Source organism: Anabrus simplex, chromosome 10 (assembly GCF_040414725.1).
Source record: "Anabrus simplex isolate iqAnaSimp1 chromosome 10, ASM4041472v1, whole genome shotgun sequence".
NCBI classification, from domain to species: Eukaryota; Metazoa; Arthropoda; class Insecta; order Orthoptera; family Tettigoniidae; genus Anabrus; species Anabrus simplex.
The window spans coordinates 61,306,752-61,332,137 of NC_090274.1; the positions used below are offsets into that span (position 1 = coordinate 61,306,752).

The 25,386-nt window shown below is 39.0% G+C and overlaps 1 protein-coding gene across 1 annotated transcript in view; it reads right to left on the reverse strand.

Annotated features, from left to right (window-relative positions):
* Rsod (Related to Sod) overlaps nt 1–25,386 on the reverse strand; it is an 82,782-nt gene that overhangs the window by 24,400 nt on the left and 32,996 nt on the right. The window contains exons 9-14 of the mRNA XM_067154991.2: nt 21,814–22,073; nt 19,343–19,514; nt 18,440–18,711; nt 17,562–17,673; nt 12,889–12,975; nt 6,319–6,453 (exon numbers count right to left, since the gene is read on the reverse strand). Coding sequence (XP_067011092.2) covers nt 6,319–6,453; nt 12,889–12,975; nt 17,562–17,673; nt 18,440–18,711; nt 19,343–19,514; nt 21,814–22,073 — 1,038 coding nt within the window. The remainder of the gene's footprint in view (nt 1–6,318; nt 6,454–12,888; nt 12,976–17,561; nt 17,674–18,439; nt 18,712–19,342; nt 19,515–21,813; nt 22,074–25,386) is intronic.

The window sequence follows — 25,386 nt, forward strand, 5'->3', positions numbered from 1 at the left end:
ATAATCACATATAACCTTAACGAGAAACCAGCATGACAAAATAGAATAGATAAATTGGTTACAGCACAGCATGTTACCAAGAATACATATAATAAAAAGTGTCTCTCAACAGCAACCAAATTGAAACTCTACAAAACAGTCACCCAGCCACAAATTACATACGGTATGCATGTGAAACATTATTCAAAACAACAAACACAGTTGCAACAGATAGAGTACTCAAGTTAGAATGGAGAATAGTGAGAACCTGTTTAAATAAAAATTATCAAGTAAACGGAGTCTGGAGACTAGCTTCCAATGAGAGAGTTTATAAAAAATAGAACCTGTGACTAGCACAATGAAGAAACGAATATTATTAGGGCATCTAATACGGTCACCAAAAAATAGAATCAGTAGAAAAATAATAGAACAATTATGGAAGAGTAGGAGTAAGAATATTAGATGGATCACAGAACTTAAAGAAGACATGAGAGAGTTGCATATTACAATAGAAGATTTAAAACACAAAACAAATACACTCAACATATTGAAAGATAAACACACTAGACTACAGGCAAAAATCAACAAGCAGAGAATAGGGGGAGTGATTCCAGAAGCAGAAAGAAAATTACATTCAGAAAGGATGAAACAGTAATGGGCTGACAAAAAGAAGAAAAACCTCCAAAAACCTGACTAAGCAGTCCTATGTTGGTTGAAAAATTAAAATAAAATAAATAAATAAATAAATAAATAAACATCCAATGTAGTGATTGACAGTCCCAAGTAGTTACTGATCTTGATGTTGGAGATGACATCATTTAGATTTTAAAATATGGTAGAGGTGATAAGATGAAATGATATTTAAAACAGTTTTCATTTAAAACACAACATCCTTGGAGTTAATTCATTATTGATAGACATATGCTGTTAAAAAATAAAATAAAAAATACTCCTTTTACATGTAAGTATTTGTGCTTCTTATTTCCTTATAGCTAGGGGAACTCTTCTCAAAATGAAGTTCTTGTAGTTTTCAAATACAGTAGAGTCTCGATTATCCGACCTAAACGGGACCTGGAGTACGTCGGATCACCGAAAATGTCGGATAATACAGAACAACTTTGAGAATGAAGTGAAACAAACAGGAAGGCCATAATCTAGTACTAAAACAATGACATGTTTTACGGTACTCTATTTATAAAATTATCAGTTCAATTGTACAGTGCATGCAGTATTGAACGAAAGCATTCCAAATGTCTTACGAAAAGAAACTTGGCAACAATGTCTGCTTGCCTGCTGATCCACGTTTACTTGCTGCGATATCGCACCATCGACGAAAAATCTACACCTCCGTTGCGCTTGCTTCCGTCTGTTGTTCAGCATAGGTTAAGGCCATTTCCAATGCACTTAATCATTCACTCTGAATCGTTTTCTCATTTTGCTCTGCAATGCCTCGTTCTTATTTATCATCCTCTTTTTCATTAGCTTTCACAAAATCAATAATATCAGACTCAGTTAGTTCAAACAGTTGATCTTGTGCACACCACTTACTCACATCTTCAGTCGTAGCATCCGCACAGCCAGGAATGCAATTCAGTAAGGGCACAATATTTTCCATGTCTCCTTGTACCACCTCCTTTCGATGTTCAACCTCACTCAACAATTTGTTCTAAGACTTTCCTAATGTCGTTGTTTCATCTTCTTCCCAATACTGCGCTATCCAGTCGATTCGTTTCAACTTTTGTATCATGTTGCCATTTTCCATTTCATGTATCAGGGATGAAAGGATTTCCCGGCGATATTTCCTCTTCAATGTTCCCAGCATAACTTGGTCCATTGGCTGGCATAAAGACGTCACATTAAGAGGGAGGAACATGACTTTGATGTCTCCACTTCTAAGTTGCTCTTCATTTGGGTGTGATGGAGTGTTGTCTAGTAGAAGAAGAGCTTTTCTAGGGAGATTGTTCGAAGCTAGATATTTTTCTACATCTGGGAAAAACTGTGTAAAAATCCACTCTTTAAAGATATCAGCAGACATCCAGGCAGCCTTCTGATTCGTGTAATCGACTGGAAGAACATTAACAGAAATGTTTTTAGAGACCTTATGCTTCTTTGCTTTACCGATCATAAGCAATTATGTGTTTACATTCCCAGTAACATTACTACAGGAAAGAACAGTAACTATTTCCTTACTGCGCTTGTAGCCAGGTGCAGACGTCTCGGCTTCGGCTGCGAGAGTTTTTGATGGCAGCACCTTGAAATTTAGCCCAGTCTCATGACAATTAGAAATCTGAACACCGGTTAATCCTCCAGCAAGAATTATTTCCTGAAATTCCTTTTTAAATTTCACAACCTCATCAGATTTAGCTGACAGTTTTCTCTACAGCTATTAAGCTGCCTAATGCCGTACCGTTTTTTCCACCGATCATGCCACCCAGCACTAGCAGTAAAATTGGGGTCCCATTCATTAAACTCCTTCTGGAAATACACAGCCTTTTCATGCAGAATGGGGCCAGATATTGGCAGGCAATTTTCCCGGTGTTGAGTGAAACAAAGAAATAGTGCTCACCTACTTTTTCGCACTCACATTTTTTCATTGCTTTCTCTGCTCCGGTAGAGCACCACTTTTCAATTTCTTCCCTCTTTTTTTCCAGTCTCCCTCTGTAACACGTCCAGCACCATAATCTGAAGCCACTTTTTAAAGAGTTTACCCTTTGTCCAGTCTCTTTGAAGCACTAAAATTGTCTTGCGTAGAAACAATCACTTTCTTCCAAATACTCGCCATACTCACAGAGGATATGAAAACTATAACATCCGCATCCAACCAATACTACAATGAACAATGACTCAAACCTCACTGCACCTGTCCTTGAGGAAAAACGGTCCTACCACCAGCGGTCAGGCCAGTGCTTGTCCCACGGTCGCACCTTCTACACCGGGTCTCCCTGAATTTAGTCTCCACCAAAAGTTCAAATTAAGTCTACCAGTGTCGGATAACACGGAATGTCGGATAAGCGAAGGTCGGATGAGCGAGACTCTACTGTATATTGAAATTAATGGGGCAGTGAACTTGAAGACTGTCTGAAGTTGCAAATGTGATATTTTTTAAAGGAGTCAAAAAATAAAAAATATGGGGAAATTAAATTATATATTGAAAGGAAACATTGGTATTAAAGGTATTAATGTAAAATGGTGTGATGTGGAACCTCCAGAAAGCGATTTCTCTGGAATGAATGTCTCATTTACCGTCTGCCACCCAGGACCCAGAAATATGCCTTCTGTAATCCATAAAGCTAGTATTCCCAAAAAATTATGAGATTAAACATTTGTTTATTTAAAAAATTACCAGTAATGTACTGAAACAAAAATTCTGGTTCTCCAGCATAAGCTTATAATGTACAAATTACATAAATAATGTTTTCAGTTACAGCTCTAAATAATTTCAGCCACTTTCTGGCTAGAAATTGTTACTTTTTGTAATTGTTTACCGTTCTTTAAATATTTTTTCACAATATTACTCTTACAAGGGGGCATCCCCTACTCGTCACCACTGATTTCGCCTAAATTTATAGAACATGCAGGGCTTGGCTAGAAATGAAAGTACCCAAAGTGGGAACTCCAGATGGCCAAGCGTATAGAAAATAAAAATAAAAATGTTGACGCGGCTCTCGCACCGTATAAGCCACTTACGTTAGTGCGCACGCCGAGCAGTAGTTGGTGAAGCGGTAAGAGCTTGGACTAGTAATTCGATGGTCGTGGGTTCGACTCCATGTGTGAAGAATATTTTTCTCAATTTTTATATTATTCATTTATTTTAAATTATTTTATTTATTTATTTATTTATTTATTTATTTATTTATTTATTTATTTATATGCAAAAAGCATATAGGACGTAATTTTTTTAATGAGCACACAATTGTAGAAAATTTGGAGTTGCGAACTTTCCCGACGTGTTCAAACAAAAATTCTTCTTTTCTTCTCCTTTATTGGCTACCTCCCCTCCTTGGGGAATGTGCCATAAACGTGAATAGTCGTTTCACTGTAGGATTCGTTTCCACCTGACAAGTGAAGGTTGCTCCTGGCGGCTGTACACAAACAATAGATTCTTGGCGCAGGCAGAAAAAAGTCTGACAAAGAAATCCCAATTTTTTACCTTTTCAATGCCTTTTACGTATAAATAAATAAATAAATAAATTTAAAAAATGAATTATTCACCTCTTTGCTTAATGTCAGGAATATCGCCAAATCTCTTTCCTTTCAAAGCGAGTTTGAGTTGTGGGAATAGGAAGAAAGCTGGAGGACTGAGATCTGGTGAGTATGGGGGATGTTCAAGTTGCACCACCCCCGCTTTTGGCATGAATTGTTTGACGATATTGGCTGTGTGTGGGCAAGCATTGTCATGGACAAAAAACCATCAACCTTGTTGTGCGTACTGGGGTCGTACTCTGCATAGACGTTTCATGAAACGGGTCAAAATTTCCATGTACCGTGCAGCATTCAACGTCATTCCCTCAGGTAGAAATTCCTTGTGGATAACGCCTTGACTATCGAAAAAGGCCTTTTTCTGATGAGGGGATCCCGAAGAATGCCATTCCATGCTTTGCCGTTTCATTTCAGGGTCGTACCTGAGACACCAGTTTCGACAAAATCCTGTGAAGCCTCTAAACATGCCTGCGTCTGATCGTTAGTCAAGTGATGTGGCACAAGACGAGAACACGTTTGCCTCTTCCCTAACTTCTGGGTAACGATTTGTAGCACAGATTCATGGTTAATCTGCAATTCCTCTGCTATCGTGCGCACAGTTAATCGCTGACCGTTCGTGATTAATGTCCTCACTTCCTCAGTGTTTTCATCACTGACGGCGGTCGCCGGTCTTCCGCTACGGGGTTTGTCAGAAACACTTTCCCGGCCTCCTCGAAAACGGGCGAACCACTCGTACGCACACCTCAAGGACAGTGCTTGATCTTCATAAACACGTACCAGCATCGCATGCGTTTCTTTCGGTGTCTTGCCAAGCTTAAAACAAAACTGTACATTGATCTTTTGGTCGTCATGTTCCTGTTCACAGTTCAGAACCAACGCACTAAACACGCGCTGTGTCAAGCAGGTCTTACACGGCACACACACGATGCTCAACTGAACAATGTTGGGGGCAGGTGGTCATCATTGTGTGTCGCCAGTGTTGCCAGATCAACTGTTCTGACTTAATTCACCGAACTTTATTGTCACAGGTTGTAAGACATTCATGAAGTCCGAACAACATATCGAAACTTGAAACTAAATGACACATCAAAACTGCTGTGGTTGATGCCGAACTATTTCATTACTCCTACAGCAGCCAAATGTTCTTGAGTTGGTATCCTTATTTGTATAGACGAACAACTTGATTTATAATTTATGTTTGTTCAATAGTAATATGGGTAATGACTTTTATGTAGCTTGAAGGGGAACATTCGTAATTTCAATAGGTATTCCTTTTCATCAGATGTAGTGATGTATTGTTTAATTTGTTTTGAAGTCAATGTCTGAAAAGAAAATAATTTGAAGTAAATTAATTGAGAAAAGAAGGAAAGCTACAAGCTCGGGATAAATATATATAGCTATATGAGACTCACCCCTATGATTATAGATAGCGACTGGATGAACAACTGTATGGTATGTTAACATTGATGCTTTCACGACCCGTACTTGTAGACATTGTATGGGCTTTTGGGCTCATACCGTGTTAAGAAAACAAGGTGAAACTCTTTACGTTTCGCAGAGAACTTTGCTCCGCGTCGTCAGAGGAAAATCTCGACTGTTGATAAGGAAATCTTCTAACTGTGCGGTATATTTTCAAAATCAGGCGTATCTACATTCTCTTGTCACAGAGCACTCCTGTTACCTTCCGCCATTGCATCCATCTTTGCTCGCACTTCAGCATAATTGGTGTTTACTACATAAATGAGATCCTAAGTAAGAGAAAGTATCGGTTTTCTGGAGGTTTCCACCATTGATTTCAATATTACTGTCACTTTGGTTTATAAGATATTCTGTCTTCTTGGTGTTAAGATGAAGACCAAATCTGCTGAGGGCACCATGCCAGGCTTAGACCTGGTGTTGCAGTTCATGCTTGGTGGTATTGGCAAGCATAACATCATCCGCATAAAGTAAGTTCCATTGAACTTTGCACTGTAGGTCTCGAGTGATCATGTCCATATACAATACATGTATATTATGATTTACTTGTGGCTCCCAAAAATATTATAAAGTATGTCTGTAATCTAGTAACTGTACCTCAGCATTTGAGGTACAAACCTGCAGCAGTACTAGGGTTAAAAAAGAAAGTATTTATCCACTTACATTTCGAGGATCAGCCAGCTGGGTGTAGTAAGGGTTCCAGATGTACCCACCAGCTACACACCTAGTGTGGAGGACCTGCACCGAGGCATCCACACCAACAGGGTTCACGTAGATAGCCCAGTTGTGGTTCCTAGTCTAGAAGTAATAACAGAGAATGAAGAATATTGAATAATGGAAAATATTTTAGACAATATATAGGTTGACTGAGATCTAATGAGAAATTGTGCAGTAAGATAAAACCAATAACAGTGTTAATTAGAAAGAAAAATTACACATTTTTTGTATGACTAATGAACAGGGCTAATATTTATTTTTAATACAGATTGCTAAATATGTACATACTTTTGGGCTAAAAAATTTCACAATATGGACTAACTAACCACTAACCCCAAGTACTACAACCCTGAAAGGCCCTGGCCTACCAAGCGACTGCTGCTCAGCCCGAAGACTTGCAGAGTACGAGGTGTCATGTGGTCAGCACGACAAATCCTCTCGGCCGTTATTCTTGGCTTTCTAGACCAGGGCCGCTATCTCGCTGTCAGATGGCTCCTCAATTCTAATCACATAGGCTGAGCGGACCTTGAATCAGCCCTCAGATCCAGGTAAAAATTCCTGACATGGCTGGGAATCGAACCCGGGGCCTCCGGGTAAGAGGCAAGCACGCTACCCCTATACCACGGAGCCGGCCAAAATATGGACTCATTTTAAAAATAAAAATAGTGAAAAATTAAGTACAAAACTCTTTACGATATAAAGTTTTCATACTTATAATTCAAGTACAGTTAAAAATGAAAGAATAAAATAAGCCAGAAAACAAAAGAGTTTGATAAATTATACCTGAAAATCCTTCTCTTTTTGGTTTCGACTGAGTTACTTTATAACTGTTAGGTTCTTTAGTCTGATGAAACTATACACGTACGTTTTTCTTTAAATACAGTTAAAATGTTGTCGTACCTTTATGAATTAGAATATTTGGAGTAAATTAAAAACTTTTTCTTCCCCATATTTCCAGATTTAGTACATGTCAAAGAGGATATATAGAGAGACAGAGATGAAACTTAATAATAAATTTTGGTGCCAAGCCAGGTGGAACTTGTAATTCTAGTCCGCAATCAAAGATAGTGCAGCAATGCACATTCTGTGCAATACCTTACTATTATTATTAACCGACGGCGCAGAGAGGTAACATCTGGGGTTGTGATGCACATCCGGCCATGTTCCCCCTACCCCAACCACCCTTCACTGGTGCTCGGTTCACCCACAAGGATGCGGGTTCGATTTCCCGCCAGGAAAAAGTAACTAATCTCATTTTGTTCCGTACTGAAGATACAATAAGTAAAATTCTTTCAAGAATAAAATTACTGTGTCCACTTATACAATACAATTATATTTTGTAGTGATTAAATCCTACATGAATTATAAACATTAGTTAGGAACATGTTTCGCCCTAATTGGGGCATCTTCAGCCTAATACTAATCTTAAGGTCAAGTCCTAAATCTATTAATCATTGGAACTTAATACTAAATACAATGGTCTTATACTAAAAATATTTTTACAAAAGTTATGCTTGATTATGTGGTATATTAAAGATAATAACATTAAAATTCCACTTTTACAGTACAACTTTTACAAGTTACAGGTACGTGTTTTGTCAACTTTGCTTTAAGAATAAAAACTTCTGTAAGTATTGTAATAAAGGTGGAACTTTTAATGTTAAATTTAAACTGTTCAAAGTAAGACCTCAACTAGAGTATAGTTCCAGTGTATGGGACCCTCACCAGGATTACTTGATTCAAGAACTGGAAAAAATCCAAAGGAAAGCAGCTCGATTTGTTCTGGGTGATTTCCGACAAAAGAGTAGCGTTACAAAAATGTTCCAAAGTTTGGGCTGGGAAGACCTGGGAGAAAGAAGACGAGCTGCTCAACTAAGTGGTATGTTCAGAGCTGTCAGCAGAGAAATGGCGTGGAATGACATTAGTAGACGAATAAGTTTGAGTGGCTGAAGTTGGCCTGGATGAAACATTCTTCTACGAGTTTTAATTTTTACTGTTAAAGTTTCGTCAACGGGAGTTTTCAATTAGAGAAGACATGTTTCTTATCTTCAAAAATTGACATAAGTCACCTCACACTTTAAAATTGTTAAAGCAAAGTAAAACTTGGAATCTCTAAGTTCCTTTCAGGCTTAAAAGTATTACATCATGTTTTAAGAAGGAACATAATATAATATACTTTTAAACTGGTACATACTCAGTATTTTGGAACTGAATTTTGAATTTGGACTCAAGTTCCTTACAATTTTCATAACTTTTACCTGGCAATTCAAGACTTGGTGAAATTTCTTTAAGATTACTTTCACTCAGTATTATGCCCGACTCGTTGGTTGAATGGTCAGCGTACTGGCCTTCGGTTGAGAGGGTCCCGGGTTCGAAACCCTGCCAGGTTGGGGATTTTAACCTTAATTGGTTAATTCCAATGGCTTGGGGGCTGGGTGTGTGTGTGGTGCATTCAGCATTAGAAATCATCCCAGGTAGGGCCCTCATCTTCGCAGACATGCAGGTCACCTAATAGGCTGTCTACTAGAAGAAGACCTGCACCAGGCCTCTTCGGAGGCCATACGCCATTATTATTACTCAGTATTATATTAGGCCATACTTATTTTAGGGTTCAAGGCATCTAACCACTTAATATGGCCATTTTGGTCTTGTGTTTTGTTTTCGTATATCTCGTCCATAGAAGACATGTACTTGTTATTTGAACACTGACACAAACTCTTTTTGTACATTGAACTTTGGTGATGCAAACTTGAACCTAGAACATCAAGTTACTATTAAGATTAAGCAGTGATTTAAGGAATGGTGTTATACTTTTATTAATTTTAAACTAGTGTTGTAAGAAGTGATCTCAGATCACATTAATCATTTCAATCCCAACCCATTCAATCATTCACAAGATTATTAGATATTCATGTGTACTGTGCATTGCTTTGTATGTTTATTTTAAATATGTCAATGTCTGTTTTCAAAGTTTTTTGGCTGAAGATGACGTGGAATAAGTGTTGGAACCGGTTCCATTTAATAATTAAATGTTCTAATTAATATTATGGCATTGTTTTGAATTGAATAGGTGTACCCATTATGTTGTTCCTATTTTATTCTCAGTTCAATACGGATATATGATGAAGTTTTTAAACTTGAGAGAAATACCATGTTACAAAATTAGGAATATCTCTGAATATTCTTTTCTGCCTTATGAATTTTATCCAGTATTTGAAATGAAAAGTACTAGAAAACAGATTAAGAGAAAAGGTGGAAGGACAATTACAAAAAAGATCAACATGGCTTTCAAAATGAAAGAACACCTTAAATTCATAACTGTTACCTCTACTACAGTGGTAACACATAACAAGGCACAAACAGAGTTAAAAGGGGAAGGTAAGAGCAAACTACACAATATAAGAAATCACTACACACTCGGAAAAACAGTACCTGGCATTACGCGGATCTCCAACCAAAACATGTACGTATGTAAATATCAGTTGGGCCAAGTAGTGGACAACAAACCGGGAAGATGAAAAAGGCTGGGAACCTACCAAAGGCATGGACATGGCTTAGATTGCGGATTCTGAAATAAATCGCCGTGATCCTTAGATTTGAAAAATATTATTTACAAAATAATTTTACAAATACATTCCAAATACAATTCCAAGTTACGAGCTATAAGTTCAGTGATATACATAGCTTAGAGGTTCTTTGATAATACTTTCATAGCAGTGTAAATTCAAAATTCAAATCAACTATACATCTAGTTACCAATGCAGTTGTACAATGCAATATACAGTGAAGTGAAACAGTTTCTCCAAAATCTAGCGTACCTAAAGTGATACAGAACTACCAGAGGCAAACCCCAAGGGAAATAATATTAAACTACAATCTACATATTTTAGTGAAACAAGAAATGGGAATGCCTCGGAAACGAACAGGTAAGCCCAGCTGAAAAACTAAGGCGTCATAAGTAACTAATTTGGCGAATCTAGGCGAGGTTAGGGCAAACTCCTGTATGAAAAGTAAATCGGAACATTACGGAAATTTTAGCAGGAACGGAATTCAAGAGTGCTTACCCGAGGAGAGTGCCATCCCGGGAACCGGGTGACGTCAACCAGATAGGCTGCTCACAGACAGATAGACCAAGACCGACAGAATTCAGAATACCGAATTTTTTTTAAACATTGCCTCGCTCACTATATATAGGAAATTCCGGCCTTGGAGCAGCCAATCAGCGTGCACAAGTTCCCTATCGCCACCTAGACTCACCAATCACAACCTTACTTTCGGTCACGAACTTTGACTAACATTCTAGAATACGCCTGATCGCGAATGTCGTATTTCCAGAACAGTCAGAAATATTTTCTAGAATACATTACCCACAAAACAACACACCCTGTTCCATAATTCATGTAACTTTCTGGATCCTTCCAGGAAATATACAACAGATTTCTACTATTTACAAATGCACGTCACCAATCTTACACAGAACAGGTTAGGTCATTACATTATATCATGCTTTACAAATAACAGTACAGGTTAGGTCATAATAAATAAAACATCATATTGTACTTCACAAATAAAGTCAAAAAAAAAAATACCACTTTCCACTTGCACTACATAGTTCACTTGTGACATCTTCCTCCCCCCGAAAGTCGAGCCATGCTCGACCATTAATATAACTTCACTGGGGAGCAAGCGATAACACGTTCTCACACAGTACAGATAGTAAGGGTACCTCACTCTAACATACACGATTTCTTGAAGTAGACTTTCTGATTACAAACAACACAAACTGTCACATAATTTTCAAAAATAATATAGATCCACCTCTTGAATAAATATCACAAAATCCACATGGATAGTCACATTGCACTTCAAAATGCCTTCTTTCACAGATGATTAGACAATTTGTACTCTGTCCACCAAATCAGGTACACCATACTTTCTGCCAAATGTTAGAAATACTGAAACTTCTCACTTGTTGCTAAACAGCGTTCAAAACCTTCTATTAGGCGAGTCATGGACTAAGTATTTTGCACTACTTTTCCACACCAGTCACAGCACAGCTAGGTCACAGGTTTTTGCTGAACGTGCAGCTCCATTAAATGATTTGAGAAGAAAGGATGCCAAATTTGTGTGGGGTGATGCCCAACGTGAAGCCTTCATGGACTTGAAATCTGCCTTATGTAACGCCCTTGTACTGGCTATGCCAGACTTTTCTAAACGCTTCATTCTTCAGACTGACGCCTCTTCCTCAGGCATATCCGGAGTTCTTCTACAGGAATTTCATAACACACATTCTGCGCAAAAGGTGGCACCACTGTTGTTACGTATCGATATTGCCATCGCTGTGGTATCTGCCTAGTGACAGCTCACAGGTGCACCATTTGTTGGGATATGTCTTTGTTGGTGCACGGACTGGTCTAGTGTAGAAATGGAGACAAGCAAAGAAGAGCAGAGAAGTGTGGTTCGTTCTTTGGTGGCTGGGGGTATTGGAGTACGCGAAACTGATCATCGCATGTCTGCTGTGTATGGCGAACACTGCATGCCCTTGACGAGTGTGCACGAGTAGCATAGGAGATCCCAAGAAGGGCACACATCACTGCAAGACGATGCGTGCCCAAGACAGAACCATCGAGCCAATATTCCTGATGTGATAGGGTGGATTGATGGCCTTATCCCGGAAAACAGACGAATCAACGAGAAAGAAAGACAATCGTGGACATCGGTTTCATTTGAACAAGGAAGTTAAAGAGTGGGTGCGGTTGTGGATCCATCAGTGACCTAACCCTTTCTACAAAACTGGAATTGATGGTCTCGTCTCCTAGTGGGATAAACGTGTTAACGCTTTTGGTAATTACTTTTGAATAAAACCATTCCATGGTCAAGTTGTAGAGGGTGTTTGGTTTTTGTTTGACTTCCCCTTATAATATGATTAACCGAAATTGCAATGCGGTTGTGAAAATTCAATATTCATTAAAATTGAGATGGTTTGTTTATGGTAAGAGAATGAAAAATTCGATGACTCCAAATTCAATGTTGAAAGCTGAGGGGGAAAAGACCAAGCGGGAGACCCAGAAAGAGATGTTATGGAGAACACCGAGTAGGTAGGACCTGACTATCCAGAAAGGTGTTCAGGCAAGAGTACTGAATGAAGGAAGTCCCATAGTCTACCCAATGATAATATTAGTCCATTCCTATTGTAAGTACCATAAGTTCACTTGGCGTCCGACTCGTTGGCTGAACGGTCAGAGTACTGGCCTTCGGTTCAGAGGGTCCCGGGTTCGATTCCCGGCCAGGTCGGGGATTTTAACCTTAATTGGTTACTTCCAATGGCACGGGGGCTGGGTGTATGTGTTGTCTTCATCATCATTTCATCCTCATCACGACGCGCAGGTCACCTACGGGTGTCAAATAGAAAGACCTGCACCTGGCGAGCCGAACCTGTCCTGGGATATCCCGGCACTAAAAGCCATACGACATTTCATTTTTTATTTGGTCAATTTCTACAAATGTTCTACTTACCACATTACGATCATGTTTACCAGGATGTCTGAGGTTTACTTCTATCACGGTATCACTTGTGCTGCCATCATTATAGATCAGTTGAGTCTGAAATCAAATAAATTCAATAAATGAGTCAAAATTTATATCCTTTGTAATGGTATTAATTTTGATAGTGTCTGCCATTTAATTACTGCCAGTAAAGAACAGTATGAGTTTTTGACCCACAAGCCTCTCACTATTTCTGGTATTGCTTCTACTCACTTGTGCCAGCATCCTCTCTTTTATCTCATATCTGACAGCAGAGACAGGATACTGATGAAAAGACAGGATAGTACCTTCCAGGTCGATGAGATCAAAATGTTAATAAGTATGACAAGAGAGACAAGAAGGGACAGAGTAAAATTAAGGAAGTCAGGAAGGACATCGGAATGGAAAAGTTTTCTGACAGAATGAAAATAAACTGTGATGGTCTGGACTTGTTAAGAATACAGAAGAGATAAGGTTTCTCAAGGGGATGACAGAGGCTAAGACTGAAGGTAAAAAAACAAGACTACGCGCTCTATTATACCTAGGACAATGGTGTCACCACCAGAAATCATGTATAGATGTGGCTGTGCGGTTTGGGTGACGTAGCTGTCAGCTTGCATTTTGGAGATAGTAGGTTCAAACCCCACTCTTGGCAGCCCTGAACACGGTGTCAAATTTTCACACGAGGCAAACGCTGGGTTGTATCTTAATTAAGGCCACGGCCGCTTCCTTCCCACTCCTAGCCCTTTCCTATCCCATCATCGTTGTAAAACCTATCTGTGTTGGTGCGACGTAAAGCAGATTCTAAAAAGAAAAGTATGGATTCATTTTAAAAGATGACACTTTTACAAAATTATCGAGACAGTCTAGAGATGTATACATCTGCTTCATTTATTATGCCTGAGCAATCGATTGTGTCAAACATTCCAAACTCCTGCGAATTCTGAACATAATAAGAATAGATAGCGAAGATCTTTCATTTGTCAAAAAGCTGTATGAACATCAAGAAGCTTCTGTAAGAATTGGAAACTCCGAGACTCGCGCTACTAGGATCAAAGAGGGAGTACAGCAAGGATGTGTATTATCTCACATGCTGTTTAATTTTTACTCGGAGCTGCTCTTCAAGTAGTGGAAGGTGGAATAAACGTTAATAGGAAGCTAATCAACAATTTTGGCTGAAGGTCTTCAGCATCTGGTAGACAAAATCATACCGGAAGGGGATAAACTTGGTCTCAAAATTAACACCGATAAGACCAAGGTGATGGCCATTTCCAGAACACGTAACACACACATTCTTATGACCATTTATGGGGAACCAGTTGAACAAGTATGGAAGTTTAAGTACCTTGGCAACTAGATTACTGAGGACCTAGACCAGGATTTTTTAATTTTTAAAAATTTTTTTTACAAGTTGCTTTACGTCGCACCGACACAGATAGGTCTGAGGTAGATGTTGATTCCCATGAGGAACCAAGAATGAGTTAGCTGGAAAATTTATAATGTCCAATAACGGACCATTATATTGGTATTACAGATAGGTCTTACAGCGACACTGGGAAAGGAAAGGGCTAGGAGTGGGAAGGAAGTGGCCGTGGCCTTAATGAAGGTACAGCCTCAGCATTTGCCTGGTGTGAGAATGGGAAACCAGAGACCCAGATGTAGAGATTCGTGTACAAATAGAAATGGCTCGTGCTAGCTTTCTGAGAATGAGGAATCTACTATATGACAGAAGCCTCACAACTTCGTCAGATGCTATGTAAATTCAGTGCTTCTGTATTGTGAAGAAACATGGACTCTGAAATGTAACACCATTGAGAGAATAAGTGCCTTCAAGATGTGGGTGTTCCGAAGGATGTTACGGATCTCGTGGACTGGTAGTGTCTCCAATGCTGCCGTACTCAAACGCACGAGGAGGGAACGAATGTTGATGCATACAATCAACAAAGCAGCCTATTTGGGTATATTATGAGGAATGTAAAGTACAGCCTACTTAAAGTGATCATGCAGGGTAAAATTGATGGACGTAGAGGTCGCGGTTGAAGGAAACAATCTTGGCTGAGGAACTTATAGGATTGGACAGGACTAGATTCTAGTAGACTGTTGAGGACAGCCGAACATCGTACAGGCTTTGCAGTGATTGTGGCTAACCTTCAGTAATGGAGGAGAAGAAGTCAACGAGTGAGGACCTACTTCTGCTAGTTCTGCTTACGCATTTATTTTGGCATTTCTATCACTGTACTCGTCACTTGTACTGTACCAGATTACAGGGTATTTTTCAGCTCGCGCTATCAAAGTCCTCTATATTCGCTTGCTTGTCTATTAAATTACCAAACTCTTTCACCTTATCCCTTGCACTACTCTTCTTAATAACGTTTCCCTCAGCCATCGTGAACACAAGTGAAATCAATAACCTATTTTGAGAACATCACAAATGGAACTAATTGAGGAATAAGCAGATAGGGGTGGGGGAATGGGTTACAACCAGGTGTTGCCACCAGTGTACTAGTATAATAGGGGCCTAAGGTGGTTGTATTTGATCAAGAACAGCACAATAAGAAGGAACCTGGATTATAATAATTTCGTGTGGCTATTTCTAGCCGAGTGCAGCCCTTGTAAGGCAGACCCTCTGATGTGGGTGGGTGGCATCTGCCATGTGTAGGTAACTGCGTGTTATTGTGGTGGAGGATAGTGTGGTGTGTGAGTTGCAGAGATGTTGAGGACAGCACAAACACCCAGCCCCCGGGCTATTGGAATTAACCAATGAAGGTTAAAATCCCCGATATGGCCGGAATTCGAACCCAGGACTCTCTGAACCGAAGGCCAGTACGCTGACCATTCAGCCAACAAGTCGGACGTAACCTGAATAGAAATACTATGAAGCAGAAATGGTGGTTGGGTAGAGGTAGATTATTTATTTAGCGTATAGCTTCATTGCTGGGAGTGTGTTAGGACATGTTTGGCTTGTTTCGAGCAGGTTTTTTAATTTGAGGCCCATCGGAAACCTGCATTTCTGGGTGTGAGATGATCATGATGATGATGATAATGAGGTACGAAGAGGGTGAAACCTAGTGTCGGCACTTAGCCTCTTCCTGTCAAATAACACTAAGGGGTCTGCTCAAGGCTTAACGTCTTTTCCAATGGATGAATCGCCACCATCAACAGTAACATATGCACCACTTCATATGAATAGAGCCCTGCGTGGATATACAATGTATTATTTGCATCCGCTCCTCACTTCCTTCATCCACACCCACATCTATGAATTACCACTTCTTCTTCTTCTTCTTCATCGTTTTGCCTCATGACTGAGGCGTCGTGACTATCATAATATTCAGCCCTCTAGCCGATGAACCATACTCCGCCATTCTTCCCTATCTAAAGCTTTCAATGTGGTTACTCTGAGAGAACACTGTAGGGGGCCGTTCACCATGTCAATCCATCGCGTTGGTATTCGTCCTCGTTGTCTGGTTCCCTGGACTTTGCCCTCAACAATCAGCTTTTGTAGACTACCATCTCGGCGCATTATATGTCCAAAGTAGCGTACAATTCGTTGAGAGACCTTACACTGAAGGTTGCCACGATTTCTGTACGGTTGTCCAGCACTCCAAACTTGCCACTCAGATCACCCATCTCATACTGGTCTGTGCTACTAAGTGTTGGGGCAGGTGAAAGCACTCTGCAGATATTGTAACTATTTAATTACATTACACCAAAGGTATTGAAATGGATACATCTCTTAACATAATACAATAGGCCTGATATCTGGCAGAAGACACGCTTCAGTCACAGTTTTATGAGGGATTTGCTCTCGTGGCAACTACCAACATATTGAGCGGTTCTCTTTCGGAACCTTTGTTCCTTCCTTCCACTAATTGTGGGAAGGATCCAGTTAGGCTTAGGTCAGATTTACGCCTGTATGGTCTCAAGACTCTTGTCTCATATGAATGTCAAGGATCACTAATCACAAGCAAAAATAAGAGTATACCTGAGTGAAAATCAATAAACTTCACTATTTAGAAATTATCAGCAAAATTATCCACACTGCCATACAGTTTGCATCCACCAAGACACTAACTTCATGGATATCCACATCCGTACAGGGCTCTACGTGTGAACAATGTGAAGAGGATTGCAACTGAATCCAGGCTTTTTCCATGCAATCTATTAAAATTTAGCATTGGAAAAAGAACAAACAATGTCAAATCAAATTATATATCTATAAAGAGAGAGAGAGAGAGAGAGAGAGAGAGAGGAACAAGGGAAAGGACACATAATAGGATGAACACAATGGCAGGTGAGTATGGGAAGAGGCTGAGCAACAGAAATAGGATAAAAAGACAAACATGAAAACAGAAGAGGGCAAGGACAATCTCTACATCCATCTCTTCTCAGTCCTCGATGAACTGGGAAGCGAAAAGAAAAAAAAAAGTTCATTCACTCTAAACGTGTAAGTGATTTTCTATATCTCAAGGGACTTAAAGTATGATTACATAGGAGTTTAAAAAAAACCTATATCTGAAGTAAATTTTCATGGGAAGAAAAGGAATTTAGTTGCGACCTCAGGGAAAAAGAATGAGTAAGCGTAAAAAAATGTTTAAGAACAAAATTTATAAAAGAAGTTTTACTGTACTGGTATCTTGAATGTCAGATGAATTAGAACTCACCATGCGAACATATCCATATGCATAACCCAGTGGATGATGAAACGATGCAATAGCTCGTCTTTCTCGAGCTTCTGCTGGAGAATATCCTCTTTCTATTGATGAACAGACCCACCTGGAGACAGAAAAAATAAAAATGACTTGTACTAATACACAGTGCCGAGGTTACGGATAGTGGCTGTGAGCTTGCATCCGGGAGATAGTAGGTTTGAATCCCACTATCGGCAGCCCTGAAGATGGTTTTCCGTGGTTTCCCATTTTCACACCAGGCAAATGCTGGGGCTGTACCTTAATTAAGGCCACGGCTGCTTCCTTCCAACTCCTAGGCCTTTCCTATCCCATCGTCGCCATAAGACCTATCTGTGTCGGTGCGACGTAAAGCCCCTAGCAAAAAAAAAAAAAAAAAAACGGTACAGAGATGACTTATACTAATACAGAGAGTATAAATAAAAATATAAGAACAAAGTACCATTTCAAATGAGTAGCTATCAAGTGAAGTGTATTATCAATACTATGTAAAAAGTAAAAGCTAGGCAATTTACAAATGAGGAAACATTAACATGAATATGTTTTTGGGCTGGGGGGTCTATCTTGAATAGGTGTCATCAACTTCCCAACAACATTGCAACCGGTGTTCATCATCTATATGTTACTATAAGAACGCAAACTCTTAGTTCGATTCCAGGCGATAACATGTTTCTACATGAGTTGCTTCTTCTCCATAGCTAAATGGTTAGTGTGGGGTTTGAACCCACTATCTCCTGAATGCAAGCTCACAGCGCAGCGCCCCTAACCACACGGCCAACTCGTTCAGTACAGTATAACATCATTCACAAATAGCCCTATCTTATCTGTTACTGTGAAGACATTTTTACACTCACCTGCTATTTCTGTTTCTCTTGTGAATTACCACAGAACGACCCAGAATGCTATTGGGCCCAAAAAGAGGTAGATCGGTATCATTGAAGGTTGCCATGATTTCTGTACGGTTGTCCAGTACTCCGAACTTGCCACTCAGATCACCCATCTCGTACTGGTCTGTGCTACCGAGTGTTGGGGCAGGTGAAAGCACTCTGCTAACATTGTGTGGGTTGAAGTTGCCATATAATGTTGTAGCTTCACAAGGGAACTGCAAGTTGGCTTGAACTGGCACCTATTTTATAAACATCAAGATATGAATTAAACATTTATATTTATTTATTTGTTTATTTATTTATTTATTTAATATCATAATAGTTTGTACCATAAAGAGTGAAACCTCGTTAGTCTGTTCCTCATCAACACTTCCTCCCACTTAGCATATCATAAATTCGAAGTCTCAATTCTCTTAGCCCTGAAAATGTTATTTGTCATCCCTTGTGAAAGAAACAGTATTTCCAACTCATGTGATATGGGAAAAGGCCTTGAATTCCTGAACTTCATAGGATAAGTTGCACCTTTGGGGAGCAAACCATTAGGCTCAAGAATGTTCAGTTTTGCTTGCCAGTTAGCAGTGAGATTGCTGAATAACACAGTGAGCCTGTTTGTGCTTGTATTTCCATTTCATTCAGAAATTATAAATTTATTTTGTGTGGAGTGGTACTGTGAAGTGTAGCAAATATTTGTCGTGTGATAGCCTAGTTGTTGTTGTTGTTATTGTTATTATTATTATTATTATTATTATTATTATTATTATTATTATTATTGAGAATAGCAAGTTTACACTACCACTTTCAATACTTAAGAGAAGAAACAAAGCAACTACAAAATGCTATTGTGCATGATATAACCAACAACTCACTCACCATATGAATATGATATTCACTGGTTTCCTCTAAACCCTCCAGGGTGACTTCAATATCAGTCACGTCATACTCTGTTTGCTGTAAGAACTCTATCTTGCCTTTCAGTGCTGTCTCATTACCATTCCCAAACCAGTCTTTTACTACGGCTTTGCGACGATAGATGGCTGTTATCCTGGAAGACATAAATAAGCATGTAAATCTTTTTCAACAGGCCAATATTAAAAATTTAGCATTTTGAATCTTAAAATTTAACATCTCAGATTTAATATTTAATAGAAAATACCTTTCAACACATTATTAACATCATCATAACCCCATACAGTACCATGATTATTAAAACCTCCAATTACAATCTTCTCAGTTTTCAGGCTCATCAAACTCAAATTTATTACCTGGACGTTTGTATACAGAGGAAATAACACAATTACTAAATTCAATAGTAATAATCTCTAGGTCATTTCTTTCTCTAATATCAGTAGATATGATCTTAATATCCGGTTTTACAAACACTGAGCTTCCATACTGTCGGTCAGGCCTCTCAGCAACAGGAAACATACCAGGTATCCTAGGGCAGGGTTGACAGCTATCTCTGTGAGTTTCTTGAAAACACAATATGTCAAATTCTGAACAATACACATCTGTTCCAACAAATCTGCTTTAATTAGAGATACGCCTTCAATGTTGATGGAAATTATTGCCATCTTTGGTCCTCATAAGGACTGAAGATTAGTTGAAAGGTTTAGTTTCATATCAAAGGATGCTTTTAATTTGAAAGAATCAGCCGGTATATTTTACAGTATTTTTACAGTTGCCCAGGGGACGCCTGATTGCATGGAATTAGTGAAATTTTTTGGGAGGCTCCTTTCATTATGCAAAATTACTGGAACATCCTGGGGTGCAACAACAAAAAACAGTTAAAACTACAAATTTATCTCTGTGTTATGTCGCAGGCGAATATGCCAGCCCGGTGTGGTATAATTCTATTCATGATAAACAAGTAGATATCGCTCTTAATGAGTCATGTAGACGTAGACTTATTACTGGATGCCTGAAACCTACACCGAGGGATAAACTCTATTATTTGTCTGGAATTGCTCCTCCAGATATCAGACATAAAGCACCTGCATGCAGAGAAAGGCATAAGGATACTACCTATTTAAAAAATAAAATCCATCATATTGTCATCATCCTCCTCTTTTAAGACTAACATGTTTGGGAATCATCAATAAAACTTTTTGGACATTCATCAGTTCAAATACATACACATATAAGAATTTACTAAATCTTGGCAAGACCTGTATTTTGCTATGGAAGTGAAGCGTGGACCCTGAGGAAATGCAATGAGAGAAGAATAACTACAGCTGAAATGAAATACATGTGGCAAACAGCAGAAGTCACTAAGTGGGAACACAAAAGAAATACAGAAGTGCTGAATGATCTTAAAAGCAGACGTGTATTGGAATACATCTATGAATACCAGAGAAATTGGCTAGAACACTTAAACAGGATAGACAGAAGCAGGATCCCCAAAGCAGTCATAAACTACTGCCCTGGTGGGAAGGGATCTCTGGGATGCCCCAGGAAGAGATGGCGTGAAAATGCAAATCTTTTGTGTAGACCGTAACAGTTCTTCTATACGACTAACACATGAAATGATGATGATGATGATGATGATGATGATGATGATGATGATGATGATGATATCCAGGAATATTTCTTGAATGCAATAGATAATATTGGTCAACAGAAATCTTCTTGATTATCTATGTGGAAGATGAGATCTGAACATTATTGGATGACACCATCAGAAAATCTAGCTGCCGGTTTCACTGAAGAATGACCTATGTGGAAAACTCTGAATAGGCTCAGAACAGGGGTCACAAGGTCAAAAGATAATTTACAGAAATGGGGACACACCACATCATCAACCTTTTGCAACTGTGGAGATCAACAAACTACAGAGCACTTATACCAGAGTGTGCACTGTCTTTCACATTAAAATCACCAAGTTTAAATTGTCAAAACCACATCTCACATGTTCTAATTGATAGAGCATGTTTACCATGTTTTTACCAGCAAACAATGACTTTCCACAGCCTTTTTCTTTTGATTAAATAAGAATAGCAATGCGTGCCTCAAATGTTCTTTTTCAGGCACAAACATCAACATGATCACTGAAGGATACAACACAGACGCTAGTGTTTGGCAGACTTTACTTATGTGTGTTGGTAGGTTAATGTCAGACGAACAAACTGATGTTTGTGTCAAATTCATACGCTGCGTACTATTCGCTAGCACCATCTCTTAGTGAAATCGGAAAAGACTTATGCATACACCTGATATATCACAAGTTAAGATCCGTTGAGTACATAAAGAGGAGAAATTTTTTGAAAATCACTAAAATTGCCAGGTTTTGGGGGACAAGTACAAAATATGGGCTTTGTCCTGAGAGTGTTACAGATTCAACTTACTTGGAGCATGCCAGCCGATCCCCTCTGGCCTTGGGTCCATTATCATCAAGTAGCACTAAAGATCGGCCCAGGATGCTGCCAGCTCCACTCAGTGGGAGCTGAGTGTCGGTGTAGAGGCGTCGAGTGAGTCGAGTACCGTTCCCTCGGCGGCCTGCTATGTCGAGCGTGCCGTGACGTTTCGACAGGTCACCTATGCGACAGGCACCAGGTCGTGATAGACTGCAGCCAAACTCATCTTCCTGATCAGGATCAAAATCCACCTGGCAAAAAGATTCAAAGAGACTGTTATAATCTTAAAAATATACAGGGTGTTCGGAAACAACGTGAACTGGGTATATGGGCGTTAGAGGGTTGGTCGTGCTGATAAATAATTTGGAAGAAATAATTCGATGTCTCATACCATTGTCATTTTATCAGCTGCACAAGTTAGGCAATCAGATCGCTTCACGGTGGCGGTGTTGTTAAATCCGCACGTGACTTAAGAATGGCTTGAGAATGACGCTGAGAAATGAGCATCAAACACAAACACAGCCAGTGTCACTGTTGCGTACTTGCTCTGGCGGGATACTGTCAGCTCAAAGGTCTGTATTTGAATGCCCCCCCTGGAGAAGTTCTATTCTTCGACTAGTGTTCTCATTTACAAGTCAAGCTAACGTTGCTGGAACAGCCCGACGTACTTAACACACACCGTACGAGTAAAACTCGATCATTTCTTCAAACAAATGTTTCAACATTTCAACAGGGTTAATAACACCCACTTGACCGTCTTTTGGATCCAATTGATTACCGTACTAACATAACTAAACACTGACATCAGCTAGTTTTGACACATTTTATCATTAGCAACATCTCCACAAGATGTCCCATCTTCTTTTCTACGACTTTCTGATAAATCAACCATACATATTTTAACACATTTGATATGTTCACACTTCTATTTTAAATAACTGACATTGATTTTACTATCTTGAACTCATGCTATGGGAATGGAGCAAACATCCCCGTTGGATGATTGTGATTTTACACTCAAGGCCGTCACAGTCCTAATAATGTATAAGAAGAGGATCCATTTTGGTTTTAAACACTCAAATATTCATGATTAACCACATTATAATCTTAAAAAACTGTTAATTCACAGTATTTTTAACATACTTTCTGTGCAATATCCCTATTTTAGATGTTATAGTATAACATTTTATGAGATCATTGTCCAACATTGTATTCTATAGTTTATAACATTAGAAAGATCCCATATCTATTAATTCTTAAGATTGATATAGGCTGATGATGCTCGTTAAATAAAAAAAAAAAGGGTGAAAAATGTACCTATGACTTTTATGTATTATGTATAAATTTTAACCACATGAAATAGTGGGTTGTATTGTATTGTATTGAACAGGTGGATCTATAAATATTATAATAATATTTGTGATATTGGTGTTCTCATGCCAGTCTGGTTGGCTAACTTCAGCAGCTGATAAAATGTCAATGATGTGAGATATCAAATCCTTCTCACAACACACAACCAGCACGCTGAACAAGGTGAGTCCCATATTCCATCATACTCAGCCGTGAACCCATTCTTAGCTATCCATTTTATTAATTTAGCTTTTCTTCCTTTTAAGCTTCATCACGTATGTTGAGCTGAGACGACTTCTAAATTCAACCTTATTCAACCACTCAACGTCAGCTGTACCGGCCTTAAACAAATATTTGATGGTCTTGCCAACCACACACAACACTGGACCTGGACTTATATATTGATAACAATAGAAGGGTGGACAATTTTATTGTACAATACCTACCTGCCTCATTAGACTATAATGCCTCTATGTGTTATATTATGCCATCATATTTTATTCATTATTCATCTAGCTCTTAATGTAAAAACAGTCAATCATTTGTACTTTGCAATGCATGCATCATTTATACAATTTTATGATATGTAGGCTACTCTGCCCACTTTGTGATTTCTAGCTGATGATGACGCCATTAAGCGTCGAAACCGGTACTAGTAATAATAAATAACATGTTGTGAACACCTTGTACAACACACTTTGTATTGAATAGGTTGAACCTTCTTTAATTCTAATTGTGTATGAAAAATTATACAGAATTGCACCGAGCTTCGACTCCAATACATCAAGAGTCCATCCAACAGCTTTATTTGTAACAAAAACTTTTAATCTGTGCTATCAATATTCAAGAAAAAAATATCTGTCTCAAAAAGCGGTGTACATCCTCACTGTTTCAAAATGTTAAACATTCGTATGTGTTCTGTAATAATAAATTTGGAGCTTAATCTATAAGAAAAATAATTTATTGTACAGGAATATTTCCTAACACCATTACTGAAGAAAAAAACTCCCAATAGAACAAAAAAACACACGCCTTGCGGACTTCACGACTGTCATCCTTTTTTTAAACAAAACTTAAGGGAGGGCTGTCATGATACCAACCACTACAAACATATACCAGGATAGAAATCAAAATTCTCTTAACATCCTTCCCACCTTGCAATTTTCGTTTACACTAATCCACAGATAAAATTGCAACACAATGAAAATAGACAGCAGCATTCTACAATAAAACATTACAATCTTTCATTTGACACTGATTTTCATACAATGCCTGTCTCTTCTGGAATATTTATAAGTCCAAACGTTTTGGTATTTTCACTAATCTACTACTTCTTGTAGACTTCACTTGTGGATTTGCCACTGCATCAGATGATCCATGCGAAGACATCTCTGGCTGTATCTCCAGGATAGAATCTGGCCGATTGCTCTGTATTACTGCAGATTCATCTGATGAGGCGACTTCTAAGGGATAAAGCCTTTGAACTGGCCGCTCCGATCAGGACGTCTCCAACGTTCACTTTGTTGGAAGTTCTACCTCCCTGTTGAATAAGAAGAGCCAGGTATTCTTTGCGGAACCTCTGCTGAAGATCGTCCCGCAGTTTCTGTAGATAATGCCATCTTAATTCTATTCCTTTTCTGTCGATGGCATCCAAATCTGGCACATCAGTACTGGGTATCTCATGAAGAATATCAGCTGGTTTCAGTGGTTTCAGATTGTGTAACTCATCGGATACAAATGTCAAGGGCCGTGAATTTATAATAGCTTTACAGTCACACAGTATCGTGCTTAACTCTTCGCAAGTAACCGAAGCCTTGCCCAAATTACGATGAAGCAGCTCTTTCACCATTCCAATAAGCCTTTTCCACCACCCTCCCCACCGTGCAGCAGTGGGAGGATTGAATTTCCAAGTTATTCTTTCTACAACACAACTGGAAACTATTTCTTCCCAGTTTAACCCTTGCAAAGCGTGGTTAGCCCCTGTGAAGTTTGTGCCATTGTCGGAGTAGATAACCGACACCCTGCCCCTGCGAGCAATGAATCTTTGTAGGGCTTGTAGGAATGAGTTTGTTGACAGAGACCTGACAAGCTCAATATGAACTGCTCAATAGACGGCGCAGGTGAATAACACGAGCCATGCCTTTTCTCCAGTCTTCAGATACAATGGTCCAGCAAGATCTACACTGGTGACTTGAAATACTGCGGTGCAGTTAA